General features: G+C 36.4%; 1 protein-coding gene and 1 pseudogene across 3 annotated transcripts; both read left to right on the top strand.

Annotated features, from left to right (window-relative positions):
* Positions 1 to 102: 102 nt before the first annotated feature.
* Positions 103 to 2176, top strand: LOC147523099 (beta-amyrin 28-monooxygenase-like; annotated as a pseudogene). Its single transcript, XR_015195937.1, has 3 exons — positions 103 to 805; positions 1212 to 1399; positions 1735 to 2176. The product of XR_015195937.1 is annotated as a beta-amyrin 28-monooxygenase-like (transcript).
* Positions 2177 to 16260: 14084 nt separating this feature from the next.
* LOC147523098 (LEC14B homolog) lies at positions 16261 to 21377 on the top strand. 2 transcript variants are annotated; one of them, XR_015215596.1, is made up of 9 exons: positions 16267 to 16856; positions 16956 to 17033; positions 18450 to 18637; positions 18743 to 18901; positions 19005 to 19043; positions 19138 to 19257; positions 20734 to 20805; positions 20902 to 21000; positions 21155 to 21377. XR_015215596.1 is itself a non-coding variant. In XM_086596909.1 (7 exons), the coding sequence occupies exons 1-7, from the start codon at positions 16824 to 16826 to the stop codon at positions 19737 to 19739; spliced, it is 708 nt and encodes a 235-aa protein (XP_086453035.1). In that variant the 5' UTR covers positions 16261 to 16823; the 3' UTR covers positions 19740 to 20054. The 2 variants fall into 2 exon arrangements, 1 of the variants encoding a protein (XP_086453035.1); XM_086596909.1 differs by lacking the exons at positions 20734 to 20805; positions 20902 to 21000; positions 21155 to 21377 and adding an exon at positions 19649 to 20054 and having other exon boundaries at positions 16261 to 16856.
* Positions 21378 to 21935: the final 558 nt, after the last annotated feature.

Here is a 21935-nt window from a genome sequence, read left to right as displayed (position 1 = left end):
ATCCCATCGTCTCCTATAAATTTTTTGGAATAATTATCACAGTACAGGGTTAGTCCATCACTACTTGATTGCAAATGGTGGAAAAGACCTACCCGACACTGATGTTTACTCTATTCCTCCTCTTGCAATAGTGTGATGTCACCTAGCTTTATTTGAAAAAAAGTATCTGTTAGCAAAGCTATAATCCATCTCATCTTTGAACAAATCCTCGGAATGATTTCCTTTCTTGACATGCGGTAAAATGCATAAGATGCTTCCAGCCTTTCTTAAACCAAAACCACTTCAAAAGTATATTCCAACAATGGACTCCATTGCCAAAAAACTCCTAAAAGAGCATTGGGATGACAAGAAGGAAGTACTGGCTTTCACTCTAGCCAAAGCTTACACCATATCTATAGCTTGCAAGGTGTTCATGAGCATAGAGGATCCCTTTCAGCTACCTAAATTTGCTGATCCGATCCTTTCGCTCTTTTGGCAGCTGGTATACTGTGTATACCGATTGATTTACCTGGAACGGCAATGAATAAAGCGGGTAAAGCATCAAACATAATAAGCAAAGATATTCTTGAGATAATAAGGCAGAGGAAGTTGGATTTAGCTGAGAATAAGGCGTCGCCTAAGCAGGATATATTGTCACATATGTGGTTAAGAACCTTTGAGGATGGGCAGCCAATGGAGGAACGGGACATAGCTGACAAAATACTGGGTTTGATTGTTGGAAGTCATGATACTGCCAGTACTGCCCTTACTTTTGTTGTTAAGTATCTTGCAAAATTTCCTCACATCTACAATGAAGTCTTAAAGGGTAAGTCCATCTCTCCGTTGCCATTTCTTTCTTATATCTATCATTAACATATGTCTTGCTGACTAGCTGAACTTAATTTTTTTATTTAAGCATCAGCATCGTAACAGCTTTCAAGTGATTTTATTCTCATGTTTCACTTTCTCCCTTTATTTCCTATTCCATCTCGACAAAAGTGAGCAGTAAATGCAATAGATGTATCGTTTAAAAGTCACTAAATATTGAGATAGCATTACTATGAAAGTGACTGCAGACTGAAGATATTTGTCCATGAACATTTAAATATTAATCCCCTGCCTAAGTGGTTAAAGTAAGCTTTTGGTTGGGCTTGGGCATGCATGAATTCGACATTATTCTATGATTGGAATCATTAGGACTTCAAATGTATCTAATGTGTGCTTCATTATAGAACAAATGGAGATCTTGAAGTCCAAAAAATAAGGAGAACTGCTAAACTGGGAAGACATTAAAAAGATGAGGTATTCACGAAATGTTGCATGTGAAGCGATGAGAATCACGCCTCCCTCTCAAGGAGCATTTAGAGAAGCAATAACCGACTTTACTTATGCAGGGTCTTCAATTCCAAAAGGGTGGAAGGTACTGAATGTTCTTTCTTCTTTTTTCTTTTCTCTTTTTTTGGGTGGGTTTGGCCCTCAATTCTTGTATTACCAATTAATTCTGGTACTTGGGTTTTAAGAAAGACATTATTGATCTACACATTAATTTTACAAAAAATAAACTTATTGCAAATACTTGTGACATTTGGCGGGAGTTTGATTGGATGAAATGCTTGCTCAGGCTACATTGACACCCCAAATTCAAGCTCAGAGCGTGTGTAGCTGGACAGTTATTTATTCGTAAATTTATTTTTGAAAAGTCATTTACTAGATTTATAGAAAGTTGTATGTAATGGAGTAATTATTTTTCTACAGATATTCTGGAGCACAAATTCCCAACACACAAAAATGCAAAACACTTCCTAAATTCTGAAAATTTTGATCCTTCAAGGTTTGAAGGAAAAGGTCCTGCTCCATACACATTTGTACCGTTTGGTGGAGGACTGCGTATGTGTCCTGGAATAGACTATGATTGGTTAGTAATGTTGGTTTTCATCCACAATCTTGTGACCAAGTTTAGGTGGGAAGAAGCGCTTCCAAAGGAGAAAACAATTTTTGTACCACTTGCCATGCCAGAAAAAGGCCTTCCAATCCGACTCCAAGCTCATTCTGTCAATCTGGACAAGTGATCGATGACTATATATGTGCATTCATTCTAGAGACATGTCTTGTTTTTCAATAAATTTGTAAAGTTGTTGTCTTAGTTTTCTTCTCTGTTTTAATACAAAAGTTGCGAGTATATGTATTAAGTAGAATGAAGGAGATGTTGGACATTAAACGGTAACGGGTGAATATTAAGGTTAAACATATAAAATCAACAGATGCAAACAGGGGACACACCTCGATTAATTAATATGAAACAGGGTACGTTTCATATTATAGCGTACTGTTTACGCATATAGTATGACACACTCAAAGCTGAAACAAATGGTTCTAAATCGCAAATCAAGAGGAAACATTTATTTTTGTTAACGTCAAATTCTATATGATTTTTTATTCATGATCTGACCACAGCTAAAAACAATTTCCATTGTTTTTTAAGGTTGGCTTTAGCTTGGTGTTGATATGTTTTGTTGCTTAAACTCCTTAAAGACACCTTTGCGCCGAAGGCGCCCGTATCTGTGTCGTACGGCATGGGCAAACCCTAGTATCTAACAAAATAGGGAAGTGTGGGGCCAAAAAGCCCCATCCAATGGTATGTAATTATTCTCACCAAAATATGACTTGGCAGATCCAAGTGTTTGGAAGGTTTGTACAATTTTGTTAAATACAATCAATACTATAGGATCAGCCAAAAGTCAATAATTGTGGCTGGGCTTATCAACTGTTGGGCCTCCAAATTTGACATGGTACTATACAATTGCGTCAATTGGCTGGCCAAATTAATGCTATTGGACTTATAGATAATGGGCAATTGGGCTGGCCTCGCGCCTTGTGCTGAAGGCGGGACGAGTTGTTTCGCGCTGGAGTTGTCGGGATAGCACCGGTGCGTCGAGGTCTTGCGGGCCGTATGCACGGGCATACCCTAGTAATATATAACACATAGTACTTGTCAAAAGAAAAAAGGAACTTACCTTCTCTGTGATAAGTTACTTTGCTAAACTAGTTGAGATATCCCCTCCTGATCCTCATACGATGCAGAGGTCATTTAATTTGGTTCTAACATAATCTCAATGTTCCGATTATTCATACCCGTAGCCCCAAAGTTCAATTGTTATTATATCATTCATTTTGGCAACTCGACTTAGAGAGAAATTTGTTTAGGCATATTGTCAAGGTTTGGCTCAAAAAATTGTATATTCCAAAAAACAGAGAAAAAAAAAGTTACCCCACCACTAGATGAGAAATTAGGGTCTCCCTCCAAATACACACACACAAAAAAAAAAAAAACACCGTCAACCATTCATGCTATTAGATACAATTTTTTTTTAGAGACAATGGGAATTATGACACAGGCACATCTTAGAGCATCATCAACGAGTTGTTATATCCCATTTCTAATACGACGGATGGAAATGATTTTGGCAATTTCGACCCCCAACACGCTGCCAAAACACGATTTGTATTCTAACAATTGTCAAATTCCAAACCAAATTCGTGAGAAAAATAGAAATGAGCCGCACGAGACAAGTTGTCCATTCTCACAATGGGACGGAACAAGTTTTGCCGTCCAGAATTTTTTTATTTTTTGTAATTAAAAAATTAAAACGGCTCGATTTTGGATGTGGGGCCTAAGAAATTGGAACGGGACAATAAAAAATTAAAATAACAAATTAAAACGGCTAGATTTTTTTGGGCCCAATGGATATATTTAAATTGGAACGGGACAACTATTCCTGTCCAAAATAGAAACTCCAAATTTTGTCCAAAATGTATTGGTACTTGACACATTTTTAGTAATTTGGATCGACGAAAAAAGCTGATGTGTCACAAAAAAATTTAGCAGCGTGTTAATGATGCTCTTAGTATATGCTATTCGTATTTGCAGGGATAGCTACAGTGCAATATCCTCCATATTCAGGACCAATCTTCAACTTGCATGCTTGGTCACATTCTTGGTGAGTCAAACATAGCGTCGCTGTCCCAATATCATCGCAAGCAGTGTCCCTTGGGTTCACTTTGGTTGCGATTTTCTCAACTGCACGTTAAATACCACGTCAAATCTATACAATACTATCATTTCAAACAAAAACAACACCACAAAAAAGAAAGAACAAAAGATAATCCTAGCAAACTTCAGGTGCATTCATGCAAAAAGGAGAGCAAGGCAAAAACATAACTTGAAATTAAGAAAAGTAGTGCAAAAAGGAAGGAAAGGGTAGGAGAAAACTTTGCCATCTTGCAAGTGTTTGATAATACATAAATCATATCCAATCCTTGAGTTATCTTATAATGATTTGTGTTGTGAATAGTATAATACGAAAACAACGTTATTCACAACAAATAGATCAATCCTACACAAGAATTGATCTTTCTCACTAGACAAGACTTCAACACCCTCCAAGTACTATCCAAACGCTTCTCATTAACAATTTAACAATCATATAAAGTGAAGATAATAATGCAAAAGAGAATCAACCACAAGACAAGGATATATCATGGTTCGACAATTTGTCTACGTTCACACTGGCGAGTTCCAAGCTTTACTAGATGTCCAGAGTAACAGATTACAAGATCTCTCAATTCACTCACAAAAAATGAACACTCACTACAACAGAAGGGATCTGTTGCAACGCCTACTTTTCGTTGGTAAAGCATAGCATTTGCAATGCCTAATGGCGCTGCTCAAACGTTTCCGTCTTATTAGTACCACCTGATGGGGATATAACTAGTGTGACGCTAGCTGGTATTGCAAAAGCATTTGTTTAAATTTTTTGTTTAACTGAAATTTCATTTTTAATGAAAAAATTGAGTACCAGCTACGGCGTAGTGGCCGCAAAAAAGTATTTTACCTTTGGCAACGCCCTTGGCGTCTTTAATAAATTTAATATTACAATTTCATTTTTTCACCCAATTTCTATTTTTCTACACGATTGTAATTGGCAGCGCCATTGGTGTCGTAACAGTATTGGGCGGGATGATTTTAGGTAGGAATTATTTTGGCGGTCACCACGCTAACAATTTGGGAAACCAAAATAAACCCTACCCGATAAAAGAAAGTTAAGAAACTACCGCGCGCTACTCATAAAAAAAAAGGATAAAAACAAAACAAAAAAAACCATTCTTCATCGACTGAGGAGGCCGAGTGTACCACAAAAATTGTTTCTTCAAATTGCTAAAAGCCATTTCTTTGGTTACTGATTCTCGACAGGTACGTCATTTAAATTTAGAAATTATATACTTCAAGTTCTGATTTTTGGTTTTGTATTTTTTGGAATTAAAGTTTGAAGCTTTGGTTATTACTTCAAACTCAAATCTTTGGTAATGTAGTATACTAGAATCGCTACTTCTAAAGAACTAGAAATTCAGAAAACAGATTTGTGAATCTTTTGTAGTCTTTATGTGAAGATTTGTGAAGGGTGTCTCTAGAATGTAGTGATAGAGCGAAAGAAGTTGTAGAAGAGTCTGGAAGTGAAGAAGTTGAAGGAATGGTCTGTTTTTCTTCTTTTTGTTCATGGGCTGTTGGAATGAAGGAAAGGAGGTGATGAGTGTTGTGAATAGAGTCAGAGACATTGAGAAGTGATGTCTGGGTGTGCGAAACTTGAGTTATATCGAGAATGAGTTAAAGAACAGAGCAGAGTTAATCTTCGAGAATTAGTTAATCTTGAGCTCATCGATGTTTATTTCTAATACTCATGAATTTATTATACATAAATGAATTAGTTTATACTGTTTTGTTATTAAAATATATATATTAATATTATTTAATTTCCGCGTCCAAACTACGACCGCGTCCTATTTTTTTAAGATATAGTCGAGTCGCCGTGTCTGTGTCCGCGTCTCTGTCCGCGTCTGCGTCCGTGCAACATTGAGTAAAACTAATAGTAACGAAATTAGGCCACTCGGATAGAGATAACCCAGGAAGCATCCTTTTGTGTTTCAGAACATTGACATATGCTCTAAAACAAGACCAGCCAGAAACCAAACAAGACTTACGAATCGGGATATCAAATTATCGCACTAAGCTACTTTGAAGTAGTAGAATTCATCTTATGGAAATAGATTTGACCAAACAAACCCGAACCGTGGGAATCCCAATTTTCTAAGTCAATTCATCAATTGAATTGGACTATTTGATTGGGAGTTCTTTAACATATACTAGCATACATCCTTCCATGATCGCTAAAGATCCTTGACTTGAGATATATTCCATTCTCTCTTATCCCCTAGTCGTAATTTATTTACCTTTTTTAGTGTTTATCTACAGGAATTGAGGTTCTCTCCACTGTTTCTATACACAATTCCCGCAGTGTTTCAGGTTCTAATAAATTTCTTTGTAATATTTTCGTTAATTTATGAGTATGATTGATTTTTTGTCATTGTTTTGTTGTATGATTATTTCGTTGGGTGTTTGGTTTTTCATTATTGAATTCTTTGTTTGATTCTCCTTACTTTATATTCGTTAAATTTATTTTACTTCAAGTATGCCAAGTTATTGGTGTAGAAAATTGTTCGTTGGTTTTCACTGTCACATACCATGTAACCGAATCATCTTGCTAGCATTTTTTAGTATTTGTAATTCTGTTATTCTGTATCATATTAACTTGATGGATTTTTTTTTCTTTTGAGCTGATGGGATCATCAGCTACAAGCATTTGCTGCTTGTAGGATCATCTGTCCTCTCAGTTTTGTTCTTATAAGAACCTAAGGAGTGAAATTTGAACATGACGTCACTAAATCCCCTTTTGCACTTGCACTTGCATCTCCACCATAACAGACTCTTATTAGGCACTTGGTTTAGTTATATACAATGAGATTTCCTCTACTGTAGTGTATTTAATTTCACTATTTCTATTTTGATTGAAAAAGTTGTAAATCTAATAAACTGCCATAACTATTGGAAAAAAACTGGTTTCTGTAAACTGCCATAGTTATATACAATGAGCTTATGGGTGAATTATGTGCTTGCTGGTTTCCGTAACGTGTGTGCATGCTTGCTAAGATGACTTATGTATTAGAACCGAGTTACAGTGATAATTGCTGGCCCTTTTTCTCTGATTTTGGTTGCTTTTCAATCTTTCTATCATGTGTATGCATTTTAAGGACAGTAGAATTTTGATTGAATGTAATCTTGAATACAAGACCACTTTGTGAAGTTAAATTACGCATTGTTTCTGGTAATTGTTCGTATATTCTTATATGCATGCCTAAATTAATTTCTATCAATAGTGGTGTAGGAAGTTGGATTGTTAATGGACTGTCCTTGGTTAGTTTAAATGTTTGGGTTTTCTTATTTTGTGATGTACAATTATTATCTCGTAGTAGGGAACACGAAAATGGATAAGAGTTGGATGCAATTGCCAAATAGGTTTTGGCCAGCGTATCAAAAATGAATTAGGGATTAGCTTGAGAAGTAGTCATGAAGAGCTACTATATAAATAAGATATATACATTTCTTACCTTTTATGATTAAATTTGGATGCAACAAGTCAAATATAAGTTATATTGTGGATTGCAAATGAGTCAAATTGTCCTTATACTGATAGTTTCAATTATTCATACCAGCTTAAGTATGATAATAGATCGAAAGTGATCGCGATATTTTTTTCTCATTTTAATCTAGTAGTGTTGTTTTGTTCCACCATGTGACGTGTACAAGTATTTTTTTCCTTTGGTGAGATATGTTTCCTTTGCCATATTTATTAAAGGTGCAACATACTTGATTCATGTTTTCTTCTTTGATTACTAGAAATGGATAAGAGTTGGATGCAATCGCCCGAATAGGTTTAGGCCCGACTATAAAAAGGAATTATAGATTTTGTTGAGATTGCTCGTGGTCATACGCATTTAACGGGCGGGGACTAGATGTCCATGCAAACAATGCAAAAATAGGAATTATAAGCACATCGACGAGGTAAAAGACGATTTAGACCTTTACGGCATGGACAAAATTACACCCGTTGGGTTTTTCATGGAGAAGACTATGAGGAACAAAGTGACGATGATGACGATGATGTTGGTGAAGGGGTACAGTTTGATGGACTGGATGACATGTTTGAAGATTTCTGCGTGCTCCAATACACATTGATAATCCGGTGCCTAATGTGGAACATAGGGAATCGAGGAGGTAATATAGATCCATTTGATGAACTTTTGAGTGAAGCACGTCAACCTTTGTATCCGGTAAATCTTCAAAGTTAGATTGTGTCGTGAAGTCGCTTCATTTGAAGATAATCAATCAATCGGAGTAACAAATCATTCACTATGATTCTCCAAATGATTAAAGCAATATTGCTCGAAAGTGAGACACTCCCAAAGTCCCATTACGAGACGAAGGCATTAATGCGTAACTTGGGACTTGGTTATATCTCAATCCATGCATGCAAGTATGATTGTGTGTTGTTTTGGAAAGAAAATGAAAATCTTCAAAATTGTCCAGAATGTAATGAGCCGAGGTATCAAGTCTTCGAAGGCAAGACTAAAAAAATACCACAGAAGGTGTTGCATTACTTTCCACTTAAACCAAGGCTCAAGAGGCTATTCATGTCGAGGGTTAATGTTGCAGTGATAAGAGCCCAAAACTGTAGTTTTAACCCTTTAACAGTTATACTTTTGGACCAATTATGTGAGTAATAATTAAGAGTTAACACCGACATGTGTTTTATGCATTTCGGGCTTCAAAGTCCATTATGTGCAGAAATGTGCCACTTTAGTGAGATAAAGGAGAAAAGGTCGGTTACTAAGGAGTTCCGTGATTAAAGGCCAAGATTCAAGAAGATAAAGCCTTCCTAAAGCCCGGTCAAAAGCTGAAAAGTCGACACGGGCTGAAACAGCACACAAGTCGTCAAACTTCCGAAAGCCGTATCTTTGGACTCAGACCTCGGAATTGGGCCTACCTTATGTCAAAACGACCGGCTCGGAAAGAGCTTTCCAATGGTCTAAGCCTTGACCCAATCAGAGGAGCATAAGTGGACGAAAAGTCTGTAGAAGCCAACTGTAGCTGAAGAGGCCTTTTTGGACTAAAAGAATTGGGTTTTGGGCCTAATTCTCTGGCCCAAAACATGGCTCCAAGCCCATGCACGATTTTTGGATCTGAAAGTATAAAAACAAAACTTTAGCTCTTTGTTAAATGTAGCTAGTTAGACCTAAAATTGTTAGAAAAATGATTTGCTCAAATCCATTTAAATATGAATGAGTAGTTTGTCTCCCAAGTTACCCCACTTAAGATAAAATGGGTTTTTTCTTGAAACAGTACGTAATGTGAGAAAAACCTTTTCAAAATGATGCATTTGTTTGAAACAGTGCATTATGCCGAAAAGGTGCGACCTTTCGAAATGTGCACTGGTTTGAAACAATGCATCATGCCGAAAATGTGCAACCTTTCGAAATAGGCACTGGTTCGAAACATTGCTATATGCCAAAATGGTGTGTCCTTTCGAAACATGTGACTTTTCAAAGAGTTGCTTACTTTTTCCCAAGAGTCACTGTGTTGTTTCGAAAAGGCACCACTCACCTATAAATAGTGGATGAATTTGGAGAGAAAAAGATACACCAGATCACACAGAGTTCTGATCTTTCTCTTCTCCCTCTGTTCTTAGTCAAATACTATGTTGTGTTCGCTGAGTCTATAGAATTGAAGTGCTAGCTTTCTATAGAAGGAAATCCGTTCTATCTTGGGAGATAGTTTCCCATCAACCTTCAAGCACCGTGAGGGGGAAAATCTGTCTTAAGGACATAGTGTATCTACACTAGGCTCGGATTTAATTAAGAAGTACAAGACACTTACAAGAGAAAAGGTTTGTATAGTTTGGTAATTGGTAAAGAGTAAGTACAATTAAGTTGTATATTCCTAATTACTGTTCCTACTGCTATTTCCCATTATGTTCCTCATGGGGAGAAGCCTGAAAAGTTCAATGGAACTGATTTCAAGCGCTGGCAACATAAGATGCTCTTCTATCTGACTACCCTGAACTTGGCAAGGTTTCTATGGGATAAGGCTCCTGATGTAAGCCCTGATGAAACCGACAAGGAGAAGGTTTTGGCCAAGGATGCTTGGTTTCATGCTGATTTCTTGTGTAGAAATTACGTCCTTAGTGGGTTGGCTGACTCATTATACAATGTGTATAGTGTGTTTCAAGATCGCTAAGGAACTTTGGGATTAAGTTGGACAAGAAATACAAGAGTCAAGATCTTTGGCATGAAGAAATTCATAGTTGGCGATTTCTTGATTTCAAAATGACGGATAGTAAGACCGTCATAAGCCAAGTCCAAGAACTTCAAGTAATCCTCCATGATGTCATTGCTGAAGGAATGACCCTAGGAGAATCTTTCCAAGTGGCTGCTATGATTGAGAAATTACCACCATCTTGGAAGGATTTTAAGAACTATCTTAAGCATAAATTGTTAGGAATATACAACTTAATTGTACTTACTCTTTACCAATTACCAAACTATACAAACCTTTTGTCTTGTAAGTGTCTTGTACTTCTTAATTAAATCCGAGCCTAGTGTAGATACACTATGTCCTTAAGACAGATTTTCCCCCTCACGGTGCTTGAAGGTTGATGGGAAACTATCTCCCAAGATAGAACGGATTTCCTTCTATAGAATGCTAGCACTTCAATTCTATAGACTCAGCGAACACAACATAGTATTTGACTAAGAACAGAGGGAGAAGAGAAAGATTAGAACTCTGTGTGATCTGGTGTATCTTTTTCTCTCCAAATTCATCCATTATTTATAGGTGAGTGGTGCCTTTTCGAAACAACACGGTGACTCTTGGGAAAAAGTAAGCAACTCTTTGAAAAGTCACATGTTTCGAAGGACACACCATTTCGCATATAGCATCAAGCTTTCAAACCGATGCCTATTTCGAAGGTTGCACCTTTTCGCATGATGCAATCGCTTCAAACCAGTGCACATTTTCGAAGGTCGCACTTTTCGCATAATGCAATCGCTTCAAACAAATGCATCATTTTGAAAAAGGTTTTTCTCACATTACGCATCGCTTTCAAGAAAAACCCATTTCATCTTAAGTGGGGTAACTTGGGAGACAAACTACTCATTCATATTTAAATGGATTTGAGCAAATCATTTTTCTAACAATCCCCCACATGAATGAAAATTTGGCTTCTTCTATCATAAACATCGGATTTCTGTTCTTTTACAAATGAAAAGATACCGCATCAGGTCAAGTAGCATGGGAGGCCTTGAACTTGCCTTAGTGAAAGACGATCGGATTTAATTGGATGATCAGTAGACTTCAATTAATGTCCTTGAACTGTCAGCCGTTTGTATAAACCTAGACAATCATCTTCACGCAGCACCGCCTCCGAATCTTTGTTGGTTCTCACGTTTGTGTTCATTTTGGCCTTGAACACTTCTTGGTTTTAGATAGTGTTTTTGAGACATTTGTCTTTAAAATTCTCATAGAAGCGGCCCCACTTCGCATTAACATAGGTGATTTCTATAAAGAATATCCTGCAATACTCCACTTGGATAATATAACTTTCCAAGATATAGTAAATCATTAAAAGCTTGACTTATCCTGGTTCTCGCGGCAGATATGCACTGTCTTATATAGGAATGGGTTAGAGTATAATATTACTCCCGGTGCTAAGCGAGTCACAAACATAATTCAGTTGGCCCATTGAACCTAGATCTTGGGATCTCCAAATAACTAGGTTGGTTTTTCCATTATGATGACTCTTGGTTGATTATCTCAAAAAGCTTTAAGCCCATTCCCCTTGATAATCTTTCTACTTGCTCTCTTGTTAAACCTTTTGTAAGCGGATCCGCAATGTTATCTTTTGACCTTACATAGTCGATTGAGATAACTCCATTTGAGAGCAATTGTCTAATCCGGTATTATGTCTACGACGATATGTCGAGACTTCCGTATACATACTCTGTCTCTACCAATAGCAAATTGGCTGTCACAAGCAGATACACACACTGGGGTTGGCACGTGTTTAGCCCATTTGGAATATCCTCTAAGAAATTTCGAAGTCACTCAGCTTCGTCTACAGCCTCGTCCAACGCTATGAATTCTGATTCCATATATAGTGGACCTTGCTATGCACGTTTGCTTTGAGGATTTCCAAGAAATTTATGCATCTTTCTTAGAGTAAAACACCACATTTGATGTCTTTTGAGTAATGCTTCAACAAATTTCCAATTTTGAATTGATTAATTCAAGAAGATACATAATCCCCCACATTTTTCCAATTTCTCATGACAAAGTCAATAAATTGGAAAACCATGTAGATATATGTTTTTCAAGTGAGGCTTAACTACTAAAAGAAGGGCTTTTTGTGTCACTTTTGTTTTAAGCCTCGTGTCACTTATTGAAAAAAAGTGACACACCAAAATCTTATGTGTCACTTGTTTAGAACATTTAGCTAGTTGTGACACTTGTTAAAAAAGTGACACAATTAAAATCAGGTTTATGTGTCACTTTGGTTAGAAGCGGCACATTTAGAGATATTTAATGTGTCACTTTGGTCATATGCGCCACGAGCAGAGAAATTTAATGTGTCACTTAAAGATAAAACTACACGTCAACTTTTTACCGGATTTTGAATTTGAACAAAAAGCGACACACGCAAATGTTTTCTAGAGCTCACGGGCTTTAAAGTGCCCATCATCCCAATAAGTATAGAAATCCACGATCCCTCAAATAAAATAAGGGCACGAGTTCTCTCTCTGTTACCCCGTCTTCTTCCCACACACTAACTCCCCAAACTCCAATCTGCACCGGAAGATTTTTTATTGCCCAACTAGTGCCAAGTGGAATCTTCTCCTCCTTCTCAACACCCTTATTTCACTCAGTTAGGGTCGGGCATGTGAGGTAAACCTTTCCCTTCCCTGCTTTTCAAGTGCTGTGATGAGTTCCGTCATTCGGCAATTTAATTGTGGGTAGCTCAAAAGTGAAAGATCAATTTGGTAAGCTCCTCAATCGGTTCTCCAATTTTCTATTAGTTAAGGTGAGGAAATACCGACTGTAGTGGCTTGATATCTCCGACATATTATGATATATCGAAATGGTGTCAGCCCTAATATTTCATGTGTAAAATATTGAAACGGGTTTTACCCGGCGAGAGGGTTTCGCCATCTGTTTCGACTGTTAGAATGTTGGCAGGACGAGAGTTTAATTATTCCGGGAAAGGGAGGTTTTCTTTTGCGGATTGTCGTCATGTTGTTAGTAGGTATTTGCCTGTTTATGGTCCTTGGGAGATTGATAGGTTTAATACTCGAGCTTATGTTTCTCAGTTCTCTGCTGATGGCTCACTTCTTGTTGCTGGTTCACAGGTACTCAATTTAAATTCATTCTTGCTGTTATTCATTTTGTATTCAACTTAATATCAAAGTATGTATTCTCACTCCCTTTTATATATATATAGGGAAGTCATATTAAGATTTACAATGTGGAGAAGGACTGGAAAGTTCAGAAGGATATTCTTGCAAAAAGCTTGCGGTGGACTGTTACGGATACATCTCTGTCCCCAGATCAACGCTATCTTGTAAGTTACAGTTAGTTATTTCACACTAATGAATATATCATGATTCTTTTATAGTTGATTTCAGGACTCCCTTGTGTTACTTATTATCTTGTAATTGGTGCAAAACTTACCTGTATCATAATTCATAGCCCAATCCGTTTCTTCAACTTTCCTTTCATCTTTTAAGCGGCTGAGAGTCTGCGGTCTATCTGATGATTTTGATATCTCACCTTTCAATCAATTTTACCATTTTACCATTCTGATGGTCTATCTGATCAGCTCCACATGTTACTTGTTTCGAGGCTTTAGGTTGCCAATAACTTAAGTTTTAGATTTTGTATGATTACTATTTTTCCACGTTAAGCTGATCCTTTTGCTGACTTGTGCATATACAATATTAAGCTCTTTGTTGTTTAATTTGCAGGTTTATGCGGTATGTCCCCGTTTGTCCATATTGTTGATATTGGATCTGCCACTAAAGAGTCACATGCCAACGTTATCAGTATGTACTTTGTTGCTTCATTATCTATGATGAGCAATACTTTCATTAATTAATTCTTGCATTTTGGATGTAGAAAGAATATAATGGACCAACTATGAAGTAACATCGAAATTTGCACATGGAACTCCAATTAGTAATTTCTTACCCTTTCTTCACTGCTGTCAAAATTTCCATTATAATTAACATTATTTCCCTAATTGATATACTGGCATTGCTTTGGATCCATAGAAGACCGAACTTCTCAAAAACAGAACCGTCTCCTGAGCACATCTAAAGTTAATCGTATTTGTTTCTTTTTATAATCTCTCTCTCTACGCACACAAACATAGACATACCCATATAGACACAGACATGTAGCTGTGTACATGTGTCACACCCAAATCATGCATTTGGAGTCTTGTGAGTGAAGTGAATCTCATCGTTGATGCATAGGATGAAAAGAAAAGAAACGATGAAAAGAGGAGATTCAAAGTGTCAATGTGAGAGTAGGGCTCAAAGGTTCCATTTTGCTGAGTAAAATCTTATACAACCTATCTATCACGATAATGATAAGTTACATTGACACGGATAGGTGTGTCCGTATCCGATCACGGATCTGCGAAGTGTCCGGACATGGTAAAATATAAAAAAATGAGATAAATCACATACAATATGTATGTATGCGCGCCCTGAACACATAGGATGAAAAGAAAAGAAACGATGAAAAGAGGAGATTCAAAGTGTCAATGTGAGAGTAGGGCTCAAAGGTTCCATTTTGCTGAGTAAATCTTATACAACCTATCTATCACGTTATAATGATAAGTTAACACGGATAGGTGTGTCCGATCCGATCTGGGATGCTGAGTGTCCGACATGGTAAAATATAAAAAAATGAGATAAATCACATACAATATGTATGTGTACGCCCACGCAACACTAGGATATGTATCCGACCGCATTGTTTTTTTCAAAATATGGCGGTCCATGTAACATAGGTATAATGTATCAAATATGGTACCCAAAAAGTCAACTACTAATTTGATTTGGTTTAGGCTTTACTTTGACCAAAATATCATGCCAGCACATACACGGTTCAATTAAACTCTCCAACAGTTCAGAAAAGTGAATAAGTATATTCTGGATAAGGGTTCTCGGTAAGATGAGTTGCAAGAGAGATGACTGCGATTTGACTTGCAAATCGGGGCAAGTGCTGGAGAGAAACGTGGATGCAAGTAGGTCAAGTTAACTGCTCTTATAGAAGCTATCAACTTGATTTTGCTTTTCCAGTCCTAATAGAAGTACAAATTTGATTTCAAATGCATCCCATCTGTGATGGAATCATGTTGAAAGTGTTGGGTGTTGTTCGTACTGTTGTGTGGCTTTTGTAACCTGATTCAGTCTTAAAATATTGAGGACTTCTATGTCCAAACAGGATAGGGTGTTGAGCCTGGGATTGTTATCTTTGACAAGTGACACTATTTAACACCCCTAAGTGCAGACCAACCTTTCCCATTTCTGTCACTGCAGCACACAGACACTGTTGAATTTTTAGGTATCTAAATGAATGTACATGACCATAACGTTAGTATTAGTTGTTTAGCTGATTTCTACAATAACACTGCTAACAGGTGTCAACTACTTGATAACGTCCTGCAAACTTTACAAAAAAAAAAAAAATTCATGAGCTAGAATTAGAGCAAGTATCACCTTCACATAATGATAAAAATATACAAATACTACATCTGCATACTGATTACTTTAAATAAAAAATGTTGAAATTTATCTCGCATTGCAGATACCCAAGTTGTTTGTTTTCAAGTGCATCACGCAGAGCATCCATATTTGTTTCTTTGAGCCCTTTTGAGCAGATTCTGAAGTGTTTCTCTTTGCCAAACACAAGTAGTGTTTAACATTGGACCTCCCACATGCAGGAAATTCAATGATGGTTTGGACTTCTCTGCTGATGGAGACGGGAATACTCTTTTGGGATATTCTCTGTGAAATTTTCAACTGATGGGCGAGAGCTTGTAGCTGGAAGTAGTGACGATTCAATATATGTTTATGATCTTGTTTCAATAAGCTTACACTGCAATTGCGGCCCACTCGGTACCCAATCTAATTTTTTAATTAAATTATTTTTAAATTCAATTTTGCTGTTAATTATGACATCAGTGAGGGTGAGGCCTGGTGGGGTTTGAAGGATTTAAAATCGAAAAGAAGAGAAGTCATGGACATGCATCCTTTGATAAATCAAAGGGGTGAAGTTGGTTCTAGTTGGTGATTATATTAATCAACTATACTGCAGTGATATTGTTCTTGATTCCATATACCAAGTTGTCCACTTGACTTGTGGAACCCTCCAATCTGCTTGTGTGATGGTTCTTTTCATATTTCATTGGCTGCCTTGCAAATTTAATTCCAGGACGAAATTCTTGTCTTACCTGGACAATTGGTGCATATACCTTATTATTTTTTTTTTGAAGCAAAAATGTAAATTTTCATGACCTACCCAAGTTTTGTATACCATATGCCTGGTAAGAAAATACTGTCCGAATACGAACCTACCCTTGTAGAAGTAAATAAAAAAAAGAAAACCGAAAACTTAGGATTTATAAAACCTGATGTCCTGATGCCATGCAGACTGTAGAAACTGCAATGGCCCATTTCGTGTTACATTGCCTTACATGATCTCACTGTGGGGTTGTCTTAGGTGGATTTTTTGTCAGTTGTAACTATGCTCAACAAATTAAGTTATTCTGGTTTTTTGTATATAACGTGATCCTGTTTTCGGTGGTTCGATCTCAACTACTTTTGTTTAATCAATGGTGCTTGAAAGTATGGTGGATTGGTGTTCTGTAAGAGTTTTTCCATTCTTAAAGATGAAGTGCATATCAGTGATATCTTTGAAATAGCTGTGCAGAAGTAGCTGAATATTAATTTTGTTTTCTTTGCAGTCTGACGTTAATACAGTGTGCTTTGCTGATGAAACTGGCCATCTCATTTATTCTGGAAGTGATGATAATCTTTGCAAGGTAATGTACAATACCTCATCATGTTTAAAGCTATAGAGTAGGAAGTACTCTACAGTTCTCTCCATGTGGTGTGCTAGCTGTGAAAAAGCCTATTACCGTCTTGTTTACACATTAACTTTCAAGCAAAGATAATCTGTAGAAGAGTGTTTCTACTGTTACGATCATTTGCATTCTTTGCGCACAAAAATAGTGTTTGCCTTCGATTTATTTTTATTGTAAACAGCTGTTTGCAAGTTATCTAATTGTCTGTCTCAAATAGAGCTTTGACCACAATTTAACACTCTTCTACACACAGACACGGCAATCGAAAAGTAAATGATGATGACAACCTTACATGTGAAGATTTCGGACACACTCTTTGTGTACTCTTAGATACAAATCACATATTGACAAGATTGTAGCTAGCCATTCTAAAGTAAACTGAGGAATAGATGCAGCATATATTATTCCTCACATTGAAAAATTTAAATGAGCTGGATGAATATACAGTAAACATTGGATCAAACAGCAAGGTCCCTGCACAAGTAGTCCTTGCTGTGGATGAAGCCATTGGATCAGAGAGCAAGGTCCCTACATAAGTAGCACATACAGTGTATGAAACATGTCACTCCGCTGCTTTTATTGAACACTGTTACTTCATTAGGGATTAATTGTACATATACTGACTAGAGCAGAATATTCCTGGATAACGAAAGGCATGGTTATGTCTAATAAACAAGAACATAGAAATGGGGAAGGGTAAAAGTTGGTCCTTATGAGGATTGACCTGTATATAACTAAATTACATTGACACGATATAGGTGTGTCCGTGTCCCGACATGGCTAAATGTCAAACAATTGAGGTATATCACATACAATATGTGGCAGACACGGACACGTGGATACATATCCGACATGGATTGTTTTTGAAATATGGTGAGTTCATGTTACATAGGGATGTAATAAGGTTGTTATTATTGGTGAACTGAGACATAGTTTCTCATATTTTCAGTGTTGTCTTTGTTCATACACATGGCTAGGGGACTGTATTTTAGATCACCATTTGGATAGGTTCCCTCCTAGGAGCGACATACTTTATTGCAATTAATAGAAGGAACTTACTTAGTAATATATATATATATATATATATATATATATATATATATATACTTGTCAATCGTTCATACCATCTCATAGACATGAACACCTTATGGGATGTTGTAGGAGCCATATCAATACTGGAGCCTCATTTTATACTGATAAGAAAAGTAGAAGGTGTTTGATCCATATTATGTTACCGTGTATATGCTAATTGATTGATTTATGTCACTGGTCAGTGTAGATGACTGATTTATGTGAAGTGGTTTTTCCCAAGCAAGTTAAGTTCATTAGATCCTTATTTCCTTAAGGGACTGAGAATCTTACTGTCACTTTCAGGTGTGGGACAGGCGTTGTATAGGAAAAAGGAAAGCCAGCAGGGGGGTCTTGATGGGGCATTTAGAAGGCATTACATTTATTGATAGTCGTGGAGATGGTCGTTATTTTATATCAAATGGAAAAGATCAGACCATCAAACTTTGGGACATCAGGAAAATGCCATCTAATGCTAGTAGTAGTAGTAGTAGGTATGTGCATCTTCTAGTAGTAAACTTATTATAAAAAGATAAAAAAATAATACTTTGCTTGCTGATCTTATCTTCTTTGCTAACATACTTTTGCTCTATTGACAGTGGTATGCAATTTAGAAACTATGAATGGGATTACAGATGGATGGAGTACCCACCTAGGGCAAGAAATATGAAGCATCCTTGTGATCAGTCTTTATCCACATACAGAGGCCACTCTGTCTTGCGTACTCTCATACGTTGTTACTTCTCTCCGGCGTATAGGTAGACCTTTTGCCATACATTTTATTTCATTTATATGTCTGTGTCAGAAAGTCAGACAGCTTGGGAGATTGATAGGTTTAATACTCGAGCTTATGTTTCTCAGTTCTCTGCTGATGGTTCACTTCTTGTTGCTGGTTCACAGGTACTGAATTTAATTCATTCTTGCTGTTATTCATTTTGTATTCAACTTAATATCGACTATGTATTCTCACTCCCTTTTATATATATATATATAGGGAAGTCATATTAAGATTTACAATGTGGAGAAGGACTGGAAAGTTCAGAAGGATATTCTTGCAAAAAGCTTGCGGTGGACTGTTACGGATACATCTCTGTCCCCAGATCAACGCTATCTTGTAAGTTACAGTTAGTTATTTGACACTAATGAATATATCATGATGCTTTTATAGTTGATTTCAGGACTCCCTTGTGTTACTTATTATCTTGTAATTGGTGCAAAAACTTACCTTGACTTGTATCATAATTCATAGCCCAATCCATTTCTTCAACTTTCCTTTCATCTTTTAAGCGTCTGAGAGTCTGCGGTCTATCTGATGATTTTGATATCTCACCTTTCAATCAATTTTCTCAGTATATGCACAGCAAATGTTTGGTAGACAATAGATTATATATAAGCAAAGCTTTGTGGAAAATATGAGTTTTTCTTTAAAAAAAAAAACGTTAGCTTAATTACTATAGGTAAAATGAATATCTCTCTTTCATATCTACTTATATATTCTTAATCAGATTGATGGAAACCGCTAAAACCAGCATATCTTTTCAAATGAGCGTTAAGGAATTGTGGGGGGAAATGCATTTATTTGCTGAAGATGTTTAGACAGATGGTTCGAATATGGTTATTGGTGTTGTTGCTTAGACAATGGTGTCTTCTACTTACATTATGATTGACACACGACGCATCGACCCATCTGTCTTAACTTGTATTGTAGTCACCGAACGCAATGTGGCAGTGGTATTATGCATGCACCAAGGACTAGCTGAATTACACTTATTGCTTCAAGTGTAGCTTTTAGCAATCCTATTTGTATCAAGAAAAGCAGTATGTTTTAACATTCCTATTTTCTTCATTCATATTGTATCAAGAATCACGGAATGTAATTTCATAATTATTTATAGAGCTAAAATTATCATTTTGGGTGTGCGTAACTAAGAACCAATAACCGTGGTGAAACAAAAGAAAAGAGAAGAAGCGGACATCATAATGGCCATACTTTTGAATTTTGATAGAGTAATAATAAAAGTGCCTTTAAGCTTAGGTGCTTAAGTGGACAAAAAATTTCTATGTTTTCTTCAGTTGACTTATTAAAAGGTTGAAACCGGTTTTTAAGCGCGTGCATGAACACGTTACATTAAATGTGGTCCTCTCCAGAAGCCTAGATTTGAGCTAACCGTGCGTCCCTTTATGGAAGTCACTTTTTGATTGTAACTGTTTGCTAAATCAATAATAAAACTACACCTTCTGTCACTTGACTCACTTCTCGTATGGCTGGTGTTCCTTGAATACAAGTAAAGTTTGAGTTTCTGGTCTGAAACTTTGAGCTGCAATGTAAGTTGCCTCCGCTGCATTGACCATTTGATTACGTTTATGTAAATTTTGGTTATAAGACTTGTTGTAGTCTTTATGCTTGACTTGTCGCAAAGATAATGAACAAATAGAAGGCCCGAAAGCTACTCGCTGAACTTGAGATGAATTGAAGATGGAGCCGGATTGTTTCCAACTCCCTAACGATATGCCTATTTTCCATTTTTACATGGTGAATTTTGATTGTCCACATTATTACTATCATCACATTTGATTGCATTTTGTTCAGAGTTAATTCCCAGTTAGACACAAGTCCAATGATGAAGACCATGCACCTCCTTTGGAGTATAGTTCTGAGGTAGTTATAAATTGGTGCATTTGTAAATATGGTAGGCAATGCATTGCTGCATTATTCATTTTCATAATATTTATAATATATTTTTCAAATTAAGCAGTATTGGAGTTCTCTAGCAAGAAGAGTTACACCATTGAAATAGATGAACTTCGTCTTGAATTCATCGACTTTATCCAACAATTTATCGAGTAGTTAATTTGGGTAAGTGGGCTTCCATATTTTCCCTTTGTTTATGTATATATACTTTTCTTATCGTTTTTTTTTTTTTTTTGTACAATATACTCTTTTTGATTCACTTGCTTTTTAATTTTATATACTAATCATAGTGGAATGACGACTTCATGATATGATGTAGGTGTCATGGATCGATTAACATATGAATAGATTGCAGCTAGGTTTTTGGTGTTGGAAGTGCGCACAACAAGCTAAGATATTGCTAGGATAGTATTGGCGTTATGTAGTTTTTTTTTTTAATTGTGATTCTTTTGGTATTGGAATGGCTTCTTTTGTTGGGAGTCAAACTAGATGATAAATACTTGGTTTGATCGATGAAATCAATAGAAGTTAATTGTTTTGAATATTGTTTCTTTCTTCTCGAGTGGATGTTGTTTCTGTATCATAAAGCAGGTTAAAGTTATTTTGGTTGTGATGTTTTGATAAATGTATGTGGATGTTGTTTGTCATAAAACAGGTTAATGGGATTTTGTTTATGACGTATAGGATGCAGGTTGAAAAATGAATACGATCGAATACAAAAAATGAAAAATGTTTTTTAAAAAATTATTTTAATTTGTCTCACTTTTGGAAAAAGTGACATAATATCTATTAAAAGTGACACAACCGACTACTCTTATGTGTCGCTTTTTTTTCATCTGAAGTTATATGGAGTTGACTCCCAAAAAGTGACACAAAAGTAGTAAAGGGGCATTTGTGTCACTTTTGACGATTTAATGTCTCATCACGGTCCAAAAGTGACACAACTAGTATATTTAATGTGTCACTTTTGGTCGTAAGTTTATGTCTCATCTTCACGGTCCAAAAGTATGTAACCTAGATACTTAATGTGTAACTTTTGACGATTTTATGTCTCATTTCACGGTCCAAAAGTGACACAACTAGTATACTTAATGTGTCAC

This window comes from Coptis chinensis, chromosome 1, assembly GCF_015680905.1.
Source record: "Coptis chinensis isolate HL-2020 chromosome 1, ASM1568090v1, whole genome shotgun sequence".
Classification (NCBI taxonomy): domain Eukaryota; kingdom Viridiplantae; phylum Streptophyta; class Magnoliopsida; order Ranunculales; family Ranunculaceae; genus Coptis; species Coptis chinensis.
Note: the sequence above shows the minus strand (reverse complement) of the source record. Positions and strands in the feature narration are given on the sequence as shown.

What these genes read in the sequence shown, in the direction of transcription:
- LOC147523098 (XM_086596909.1), top strand. Translation starts at nt 16,824, where the DNA reads ATGGTGCTTGAAAGTATGGTGGATTGGTGTTCT. An exon ending in GTATGGTGGATTGGTGTTCT is followed by an intron (nt 16,857 to 16,955) that starts GTAAGAGTTTTT and finishes TTTTCTTTGCAG; the next exon opens with TCTGACGTTAATACAGTGTG. An exon ending in TTCTTGTTGCTGGTTCACAG is followed by an intron (nt 19,044 to 19,137) that starts GTACTGAATTTA and finishes ATATATATATAG; the next exon opens with GGAAGTCATATTAAGATTTA.